An 11,638-nucleotide genomic window follows, 5' to 3' on the forward strand; every position below is an offset into this window, starting at 1 on the left:
GCTGCTTTTAGGAAGGCTAAAAGGCAAAAACAACAGGTACCTTCACACGAGCTCTGTCTGTGGTTGTTTTTGCATCTTAGGCTTCGATTAGGTCCCAGCATAAAAAAGCCAAGGACAATTTCACTGAATGCTGCACCAGAGGCAATCAGTAGCTGGTAATAATTCATCGATGTTGGAAAGAGCATTGAAAAACTTGGCTCTCTAGTTTTTGAATTTGGGTTGCTCGTGGGCCCATCATTAACTCTCGTAGAATTTCCCTTCGGTGGATTTGGTAAGAAATGGCCATCTTCTGGCACTGTTTGGAAGAGATAGATGGGAAGAATGGAAGGTAAAGAATCCATGTCGTTTTGCTTGATTGAGTGCATTTTTATCCAAGAAGGATGGAAAATCTCCATGATCCATCCCTTTCCTTTTCCAATTCACACTCTCTGTTTTCCTCCTTATCAGATTAGATTGGGCACTGAAAGCTTGCGCTCGTAGAGCTTCCTCTTGTTTCCTCCCTCTACTTTCCTCGTCTCCTTACAAATCAAAACAATTATAGAAAGCCATGGCTCTGTATTCTTTTCCTCTCCCTCTTCCCTGCATATTTTTCTTATCGAAATTATTAAACTTGGCTTCGAGTTTCAAGTTGAATCGAAATTTTTTTATTAATTTAGTAAAATATGATTGATTTACAAACTAAATTTATAAAGTTAAAGAAGAAGAATGAAAGAGGTGATCTTATCAAGTATTTTCCCTTTTGGGATTTTTGACAATGCTATCTTTTCTACAGTCTTGTCAAAGACAATGCTTGCCGTGAAGGGTCAGATTATTGTTCCTCTTTGAAGAAAAAATCCAACGACCTTTTCCACTTAACAACATGCAAGCTGTAGTATTCACAACACAGTCATCGACTATCAAGCCAAAAAAAAACGTATTTCCCGGCAAGATAAATGCTGCTATCATCTACGAGTGATCACCAAGTGGATATATAAAAATAATGTGTTCATGTCTAAGCACAAGTATTACGCATGCCTCTGGCCCCCATTCACCATTGAAGTTGAAGAAACCTCAATTTCATCTCTGTCTTGTATCACCTTATTATCCATAAAATTAACAACTAGTTGGAGTCTCATAAATTTCAGAGTCCCTAGAAACTTATATGATCATTAACTTCAGGACCTGTGAGATTAGTTAAGATACACGCAAAATAGTCCGGACATTCATATTAATAAAAAAAATTAACAACCATGTGGTGGTTATATCAAGAAATACAAGGCTCGATTGGTTGCTAAATGTTACACTCAACATGAAAGAATCGATTACGACGAGACATTTTCATTGATAAGAAAATCCAATCGTCTGATGCTGATTGAACTTGAGTAAAACTGGTAAAATCCAAGAGTTTGGGACTCGATAAAAGAAAGAGTAACATGTTGTGTACTAAATTGATGTTGTCTCATGAAAGCCGAGCACATGTAGCGCAGAAGATGACAAAGGCGAGTCATAGGATACCTAGTTCACCAGTTGGGCTCTCCCTTGCTCTAAAACAGAGAGAATAAAAAGGGTGTATCTGTGTCTGAGCTACCATTACTTTACAGTCAATTATTGAGGGCTTAAAACGACAGCAAAATGCAAATCTTTTTGACCACGAAAATGTCCACAAAGCCAACAGCTTCAATCACTTTATCTAAATCTATGTTCCTCCTTTCCTTTTTCACCTCCACTTGCCACTGTTTTTATTTTAAAAAATAAAAAATGTTTTTTTAGTGTATTTATTTTTAAAAAATATCAAATTAATATTTTTTTATGATTTTGATATAGTGATATTAAAAATAAAAAAAATCTAAAAAGAATTATTTTTATATATTTTTAAATAAAAAATATTTTAAAAAACAACTTGTAACACGGTAGCAACAACAAACTAACTCTCTTCTGTTTTTACATTGCTTGACATCTTTAATTTTTCTCTCGCTTTACTTTTATCCTTTCATGTTATCTTATCCTTTTAATTATTAGATTTAGATGTTCTACCCCATCCTACCCCATCTGATATGTAAATAATCTATAAAAATGTCTAAATTGTTTATTTTTTTTATTAACGTGGGTGCCGGGTTAGTTTGCGAGCACCTTGACTAATCTCACAGGCCCTGAAGTTAATGATCATGTAAGCCTCCAGTGGCTATCATATTAGCAACCATAGGGCTCGAACTTGAAACCACAGTGGGAGCAAACTCCTTAATACTACTAGGCCACATACTAACTAAATCATTTAGTTATTGAATCAACTTGTGGACCATCGAGTCAACTCAAATCAATTATTTTTATTAAAATAATATTGTTTTATTTAATAAAAAATTTTAAAAATCAACTAGGTTTTATATCGTGAATTTTTTCTATTCAACTTGAAATTAAGCTCATATTATAAATGATGAGTTTTTCTAACTTGACTTGACTTGACCTGACCTATGGAGTTAGGTTTACCAGCTATATGCTACATGTTATATGATATGAAATATCATTTTTTATGCTTTTCTTTTTTAACAATCAAGGTATAAAATTAAGAATATACTTTACAAAAAAAAAAAAAAGGAAAACTTAAGAATATGCTTCTAAACTTGATATACAAGACAAAAAAAAAAAAATCCAGGATAATGTTCAAATCCTAAAATAGGTTTGATGGAAATTTAGAAACTAGCTAGGGGAGAGTCTATTTCCACTACATACCTACCTTAGGAGTAGATCATAAATTTAGTCCCCTTCAATTTTTCCAAAAACAAATTGAGTAATTTTTAAAAATTTTAAAACTAATTAATTAATTTCTTGATATAATATTATTTTATCTTAAAATAAAGGGAATTTCTTAAAAACCCTAGGCTTGAAAATGGAATCACGAAATCATTTTGCATGGATAATAAGCCAACAACTTGCACTCACTGTTGTAGCTTTTACCTGTACAAGCACTTCTGAAATTGATTATTATTTACAGGCAATACCTCCCCTTGCTAGTCTGGAGGCCATCCATGTACAGTTCTTGATTATTGTTTTTTTTTTTAATTATAACGGTAAAATCTACCATAATATTAAAAGAATGATTGAGAGTGCGGTTATACTTGTGGTTGCTTTTTAAAGTGTTTTTCATTTGAAAATATATTAAAATTATATTTTTTTTATTATTTTTTAAAAATTATTTTTGATATCAGCGCATCGAAATGATATGAAAACACTAAAAAAATATTAATTTTAAAAAAAATTTAAATTTTTTCAAAAATATTTTTGAAACGCAAAAATAAACAAGATGATATATACTAAAAAACCGAGTTTGTCACTTTTGATGAACTAAAATGTTGTAAAAATAAGTGAAAGTATTCACTTTTGGTTATTAATAGTTATATTTACAATCGGAAGGACATAATTTCGGTGAAAATTCCACAACAAAATCATTGTAAAGTGATGATTTTTCACTAGATGTAGATTTTTGTTTAGCATAGACGTTCATATTGGTTTATTGCTCTAAATTCATAGCTACTCTTCTACTATTTTTTTTTATTATTATTAATATAAGTGTTTGGGTCAGTTTACGCGCACCTCAACTAATTCTACATGCCTTAAAGTTAATGACTATATAAGCATCAAATGACAATCATATTAGCAATCACATGACTCGAACTTGAAATCACAGAGAAAAAAAACTTCTTGATTCTAAGCTTTTATCACTGAACTATCTATTAGATAATTAATTTAACACGTTTATTTAAATAAAAAAAATAAAAATGACATCACCTTTTTTGACTATTAAGCTATGTTTTGAAAATTTAAACAAAAGGAAAGAATATGGGGGAAGAGAAAGCGGGAGGGAAAGAATCAATAAAACACACAGGCCAAGTTGGCTTTTGGACATATAGGGTTTTTATATAGGATAAGATAAATGTTATTAAATATAGTTCGGGTCGTGATCTGTGCTGCACAAGTTAAATTAATTAAAACAAATTTATTATATTTTATTTTTAAAAATTAAAAATGATATCATTTATTTTTTTTAAAAAAATTAAACTAGATCTTAACTGAATTTTAATTAAATCGATAATATATAACTTAATTCATCAAGTTATCTAAGTTAATTTTTATCTATTTTTTAAAACCCGGCTTGAATTAGGGTATTGTTTGTTTTTACTAAAAGTGTTTTAAAAAAATTAAATTTTTTAATATTTTTAAATTATTTTGATATATTAATATTAAAAATAAAATTTAAAAATTATTATTTCAATATATTTTTAAATAAAAAATAATTTTAAAAACAATACTACGAAATACTAAACTGGACGTAGGTTTGAGTTGCCCTGGTTTCATGAAAGTGGATTGGATGAGGAACCTAAAAAGAAGGGGAAAAAGTTAAAGAATTTATAAAATAATAAAAGTAGAAGAGCAAAAATAGAACAAGAGTGAGTGAAAGAGAAGAACTAGACGGAGGAGAGTGAAAAGAGGCTGGTCAGTCTCCTGTGAATGCTCAGAACCTGCCACCACCTTGTCTCTTCTTCTTAACTAAGTCTTAAACTCTCTAAACTCACCAGTCACCACCTTCCTCCATTTTTGGATTAATTAACAAGGACAAAATCCAAGTGAACCACACACTCTCTGTCATAAGTCCTCCACCCCCACCTTCTTGTTCCTGTAATGGTGGAGACTTTCTGTGTTTCCTTTACATGGTACCCATTTTTATAACCTCAACTACTCCCTTTCTTTGTCCCTTTGTCTCCATGTTCCTTTCTTGACCTTTTTTAGCTAGTTAGCTAGCTAGTTTCTTTAGCTTTCTTTCTTTCTTTCTTGCTATTACTAGCAACTTGATCACAGAGATAGTAACACGAAAAATAAAGAGTACCCATGTTGAGTTCTTAGCTTCTTGTTGATTCTTGTTTTACTTTTAGAGGGAAGGGTGTGTTCAGCTGAGAGAGAATCACCTTCTTAAGGTACTTTACTTTCTTCTCCTTTTCAGTTCTTTTTTGAAGGAAATAACAAACCTTTGTATTAACAGTTAAGAAAAACGTATAAGCATGTTTCTTGAAGGCTTCTTGTGGATCTGTTGAAGTTTTCTTTGGGGGTTTGTGCTTTATTGGTTAAATAAACAAAGAGCAAAGAAGAAAGGCTGTAAAAAGCTGGTTTCTTGTTGGAAAATATTGATTCTTGCACTCGAATTTATGTTGTTTGAAAGAGGTAAGCTTTGCTTATCTAACCACTAGACGAAAAATAGTGCACACAAGTAAGCTTTGTATTTGTGACTTTCTTACACCATCTTCTTGGAAGAAATCTTGTTATATGTTGGTGTTTGATTTTGGGATTGTAATGATTTGCTGTGTCTTTTTCACATGGGATTTTTGAATTTTTATTTGCTTTTTCAAACGTGTTTATTGTTTAATTTTTGTTTTTACACTTATTTTTCCCTCTGCAAGCTAATTCTTTTAAATGGAATTTAGAGTAGTTACCCCATGCTCTGTTTCCTCTAATTTGTGAATCAGGAAAATTGCCCTTAATTTTTTATCATGTCTTGAAGAATCTTCTAAGTTCTTCAGTGGTTCTGCAGATTACTATAAGTTCATGAAAATGTTGCTACCTGGTTCCATTGTGGACACCATTTTCTGTCAGATTGGCAGCCTGTCTTTTCATTTTCACAAAATAAATATTGAAATGATGAGTCCATGTGTGGAAGTAGAGCTTTTTGGGGCCTAATGTTGATATTTTGATGAGGCTGACAGCTTTATGAAATGATGTTTATGCCTTTTCAACAATCCCATCACTCTAAATCTATTTCTGCCCATTTCTTTTGTGTCTGAGATATTTGCAGGTTGTTTGTTGATTATAAATAAAAATGGCTAATGGATCACCAAAGCACCACCATCAGCTAGAAGCGAAGAGAAAGCGCCTAACTTGGATTGTTGGGGTCAGTGGCCTTTGCGTTTTGTTTTATGTTTTGGGAGCTTGGCAGCATTCCGCCCCACTCACAAATCTGACTCAGTCCATCACTAAAGCAGACTGTGATGTTTCAAATCGTGCCGCGGTTAGTTCTAATCCATCAACATCTTCATCATCAGTTGCCTTGGATTTTGATAGCCATCATCAGAGTCAGATCAACAATACTACTTCAGTTAATGAGTTTCCACCATGCGACATGTCCTTTAGTGAGTACGCTCCTTGCCAAGATACTCAAAGGGGAAGGAAATTTGATAGGAACATGTTGAAATATAGAGAGAGGCATTGCCCAACAAAGGATGAATTACTCCTTTGCTTGATACCTGCTCCGCCTAAATACAAGACCCCTTTTAAATGGCCTCAAAGCCGTGATTATGCCTGGTATGATAATATTCCCCATAAAGAACTTAGTATTGAAAAGGCTGTGCAGAATTGGATTCAAGTTGAGGGTGACCGATTTAGATTCCCTGGTGGAGGCACCATGTTCCCGCGTGGAGCTGATGCTTATATTGATGACATTAATGAGCTCATTCCTCTTACTGATGGAAGCATCAGAACTGCAATTGACACAGGCTGCGGTGTAAGTTAATTGCCAAAATATCAAGTTTTCTATTCAACTTCTGTTTTCAAATCCTATCCAAATATCTTAAGGTACATTTGTTCTATGAGAATTAGCAGCATTCTAGGTCTTATGTGTATTGTTCTTGTCCTTTTTGTGGATGTTAAGGTTGCGAGTTGGGGTGCGTACCTGTTGAAGAGGGACATTATATCAATGTCTTTTGCACCAAGGGATACACATGAAGCACAGGTCTGGTTTGCGTTGGAGAGGGGAGTTCCTGGTATGATTGGTATCATGGCTTCGCAAAGGCTTCCTTACCCAGCAAGGGCTTTTGACATGGCTCATTGTTCCCGTTGCTTGATACCGTGGCATAAATATGGTATGCCCTTGATTTTACCTTGCACTTGTGTTGAATAACACGTGAAGCATGGATTTCTGCCCCCCAAGATAGTTTGATAAAAATGGAGCTCAATCACGACCACAAATTTTTCATTTATCAATGTGGTTCAACCAAACTTCTATTGATCCAAGTATGTTGTTTTCTTTCATTTCACAGATGGTATGTATCTAATTGAAGTGGATAGAGTTTTAAGGCCTGGTGGCTACTGGATTCTATCTGGTCCTCCTATTCACTGGAAGAAACACTGGAAAGGTTGGGAAAGAACCCAAGAAGACTTGAAGCAAGAGCAGGATGCTATTGAGGATGTAGCCAAGCGCCTGTGCTGGAAGAAAGTGGTTGAAAAGGATGATCTTTCAGTCTGGCAAAAGCCCCTGAACCACATTGATTGTATTGCAAGCAGGAAGACCTATAAAACACCACATATATGCAAATCAGACAATCCAGATGCTGGCTGGTATTCTTTAAATATACACATCTTAATTCATAGTGTTCCGTATACTAATTTGATATGCTAACACCTTTGATTTGACACCTCTACCAAAAAAGGTACAAAGAAATGGAAGTTTGCATAACTCCATTACCAGAAGTAAGCAGCTCGGATGAAGTAGCTGGTGGTGCCGTGGAGAAATGGCCAGCACGTGCATTCGCAATCCCTCCAAGAATTCGCAGTGGTTCAATACCAGGAATCACTGCTGAGAAATTCAAGGAGGACAATAATCTGTGGAAGGATAGAGTGACAAATTATAAGCATATCATTAGTCCTCTCACCAAAGGCAGATACAGGAACATAATGGACATGAATGCACAGCTTGGAGGATTTGCTGCAGCCTTGGCAAAATATCCAGTGTGGGTTATGAATGTGGTTCCTGCCAATTCAAATCCAGACACACTTGGTGTGATCTATGAACGAGGTTTCATTGGAACATATCAAGATTGGTGTGAGGCAGTCTCAACATATCCAAGAACATACGATCTCATCCATGCTGGTGGGGTGTTTAGTATATATCAGGACAGGTAACACTTGAATTCTGAAAAAAGCTATTTTTGATCGCCATGATCTTGCAAGTCACAATCTCGTGATTGAATATGTCTTCATTTTTTTGTATTCAAGGTGTGACATAACCCACATTCTGCTGGAGATGGATAGAATTCTGAGGCCAGAAGGGACAGTGATATTCAGGGATACAGTAGAGGTTCTTGTGAAGATTCAGACCATAACAAATGGCATGAGGTGGAAGAGCCAAATTATGGACCATGAAAGTGGACCTTTTAACCCAGAGAAAATTCTTGTTGCTGTCAAAACTTACTGGACTGGTGAAAAGAAGCAAAAACAAAAGGAGTAGCCATAGTAGTGTAATTTCTTACTCTTCCAGAAACCCCTTTTCATTTCCTTTCTATCTTTTCCTTTCTTTTTTGGTGACCATCATGTTGAATCGGATTATTTGTCAAGGATATATATCCTTGTGGATGAGAAAACGGATAGGCTTTTCCTCCATGTTAACGAAGATAAATTTACCCCCCCGTGTTTCTTCTCATCTTTTATCGTCATAGTGATAGTTTGGACTAGGTCAAGGTAAGAGAATATGAGATATTGTTTATCACAGAATATAGATTTTCTTTTTGAGTTCTTACATCATTTTGCAAGCTCACAAGAACATTCTTTTAAGTCATAAATCCAGACCACTCATAGTCATTGTTATCAACTGCAATCCATGATGATGACTGAACAAGGTGAAATATTGGCCAAATGTAAGCCATAGCCATCCTCCATTCAATCAAACTATAATGTCATTAAGCTTGATAGGTTTTGGACTATAGGGAATTGAACCTGGAAAAAAAAAAAAGAAGCCTGATTAGAGGACTTGATTAAAAAGAGGTTTGGGTTACCAGGTCCACTCGTGGGTCATTGAGTCAATTTAGATCAATTATTTTTTATTAAAATAAAGCTATTTTGTTTGTTTTTTTTTTAATTTTCTTCAGTTTTGACTCGACCATGTTTGACAAGTCAACCAAATCATTAAAAATTTGATCAAATTAACTAAGTTTGACTATCTCGATACTTTTTTTGAAATATCTTTTTCAATTTAACTTGAAACTCAACTCTAATATGCTTGGGATGCAGGTTTTTTGGATTAACCTATTGAGTCGAGTTTGGTTTAACAATTATGAAACTCTTACCTCTTGAGATCTTCATTCTATTTATCCCAAGATGTGAACCTAAAGCCATAAAGTAAAAATCAAGTCTTAACCGTTGGGACATCTTCTTAAGAACAAAACACCTTCTTCTACAAGAAGTTGGAAGAGGCAAGATGGCTGATGAGATTATCTTGTGCACAATGAAGAAAAACCTGAGGAACCAACATTTTGATTTGGTTAACAATCAATGCTTGCTGAAGTAATCCATGGAGAGAGCCACTCCCAAACTCCCCAGCAAGTGCACTACTTTTAACCTTAGGATTTGTCAGGCCATCATCTATATGATGTTAAAATATGCCATAACATAGCAAAATGTTGTCAGGCTAGGTTGTGTTCTTAAGCTTGTAGTGCCTTTTTTAACCAAAAGTGAAGAACTTGTTATTGCTACTGCATGTTAATTACTTAAATGTTTTTAAATAAACTCTCTTTGCTGGATGCAAGGTTCTTTTAGTTTTTTTTGTTATGGTTTTTTTTTTTAATTCTCATGTGACCATTGCAAAAAAAAAAAAAAGGTCTAGCTTTTTGTTTGTTAAGTTAGGTTAGGTTTTGTCTTGAATAATTTATTGAGTTAATTTATTTTTTCAATTTCATTCCTTGATTTTTTTATATATTAAGTTTGATTCTTATTTTTTTAATTGTAATGTATTTGGTCTTGGATCATTTATTAAGTTAATTGTTTTTTTCAATTTCATACCTTTACACTTTGTTTTTATATTAGATTTGGTCTTTATTATTTTGATTGTGATGTTTTCAATCTTGAATTCTTTATTGAATTAATTTATCTTTGGATTTCATCTATTGACAATATATTTGTATATCAAATATGGTCCTCATTCTTTTGATTGTTATTTTTAGTTGCTATCATTTTCTTAATTGAAATTGTTTTTCAATTTCATCCCTTATGATTTGGTTTTTTTTTTGTGTGTTAAATTTGTTTTATTTCTTTTCAAATCTACATTTTTTAAATTTGTTTTTTCAAGTTTATCGCTAATTATTTTGGTTGGTTTAGAATTTTACATTGTTATTTTTTTCGGGTTTGCCTTTTACATTATGATTCAGCCGCATAATCTGTATAAAAAAAAAACTCAATATTTTTCAAAAATACTTTTACACTACAAAAACAAACAGTGCTTAAGTGCCCAAGTGCCCAAGTGAGTGCGTATTTTTGTATTGGAACTTACTTTTCAAAGTGTTTTTTGCTGAAAAAGATCAAATTAATGTTTTTTTGTGTTTTTAGATGATTTTGATGTGTCGATGCAAAAAATAAAAAAGATATAAAAAAATCATTTTAATATATTTTCAATTAAAAAATACTTTGTATCACAATACTAAATATATATTATTTTTTATTTAAGACTAAATTTTACAAGTATAATTTTATATAGACTTGGTGTATTTAAACTTCAAAGTTTTTTTTTGTTTTTTGCAAGGTGGTTTTTAAGGTTTTAAGAGATACAGCAAACCTCTTTAATCACCAAACTAAATTAACTATACGACGTTGGATTGATTTTATGTCAAAAGTCAAGAGATATAGCAAACCTCTTTAATCACCAAACTACATTAACTATACGAGGTTGGATTGATTTTATATTTATTACGTATAAATTAGCATAGTTATAAGAACTGGTATAATATAATGAGTCGACTTAATAACTCGGACCTGACCAGTTATGAAAGTGATATATGAGATTGAGAAGGTGTTTGAGAGTATAATAATAGTTAATTTTTTAAAGTGTTTTTACTCGGAAATGCTTCAAAATAATATTATTTTTAAAATTAGTTTTGAAATCAATACATCAAAATAATCTGAAAACACAAAAAAATATTAATTTGAAGCAAAGAAAATAAATAAAAATAAAATTCAATTTTTTTTAAAAAAAAATTTTAAATGCAAAAACAAACAACCCCTAATTTTACTTGGTGTGACAATAAATAGTTACTTTTCTTTCAAGAAATTAATGAAGAAAAAATTCAAAATAAAATAAAATAAAAATAAAAATAACGAAGAGAGGGCCTAGAGGTCATGCCAAATGCTAGTTGGACTACCTATAGGTCATAAAAAAAAAACAAGAAAGTCTACCTTTTTGTTTGTTAAGTTAGGTTCTATCATGAATAATTTATTGAGTTATCTATTGATATTTTATTTTTATTTTAAGTTTGACTTTTATTTTTTTAATTGTAATGTATTTGATTTTGAATAATTTATTAAGTTAATTATTTTTTTCAATTTCATCCATTTATGTCTTGTTTTTATATTAGATTTGACACTTATTTTTTTAATTGTGATATTTTTGGTCTTGAATTTTTTGTTGAATTAATTTGTTAATGGATTTCATCAATTGACATTTTATTTTTAAATCAAATATGATCCTTATTCATTTGATTGTTATTTTTAGTTGTTCTTATTATTTTATTAATTGAAATTGTTTTTCAATTTAATTCTTTAAGATTTGGTTTTATTTTCTTTTAGTGTCAAATTTGGTTTTATTTCTTTTCAAATCTATATTTTTTAAATCACTTTTTTTAAAATTTGTTCTTTC

The 11,638-nt window shown here is 32.1% G+C and overlaps 1 protein-coding gene across 3 annotated transcripts; it reads left to right on the forward strand.

The window, feature by feature from the left end:
• Positions 1-4,400: 4,400 nt before the first annotated feature.
• Positions 4,401-8,437, forward strand: LOC7480356 (probable methyltransferase PMT17). Of its 3 annotated transcripts, none has more exons than XM_024587176.2 (6): positions 4,401-4,946; positions 5,809-6,523; positions 6,671-6,881; positions 7,059-7,356; positions 7,449-7,916; positions 8,014-8,437. In XM_024587176.2, exons 2-6 carry the CDS (start codon positions 5,843-5,845, stop codon positions 8,243-8,245), a joined length of 1,890 nt encoding a protein of 629 aa, XP_024442944.1. In that variant the 5' UTR covers positions 4,401-4,946; positions 5,809-5,842; the 3' UTR covers positions 8,246-8,437. The 3 variants fall into 3 exon arrangements, with proteins under 3 accessions (XP_024442944.1, XP_002298987.2, XP_024442951.1); XM_002298951.3 differs by having other exon boundaries at positions 4,402-4,946; positions 5,819-6,523; XM_024587183.2 differs by lacking the exon at positions 4,401-4,946 and adding an exon at positions 5,020-5,190 and having other exon boundaries at positions 5,819-6,523.
• Positions 8,438-11,638: the final 3,201 nt, after the last annotated feature.

The sequence above is a fragment of the Populus trichocarpa genome, chromosome 1 (assembly GCF_000002775.5).
Source record: "Populus trichocarpa isolate Nisqually-1 chromosome 1, P.trichocarpa_v4.1, whole genome shotgun sequence".
NCBI classification, from domain to species: Eukaryota; Viridiplantae; Streptophyta; class Magnoliopsida; order Malpighiales; family Salicaceae; genus Populus; species Populus trichocarpa.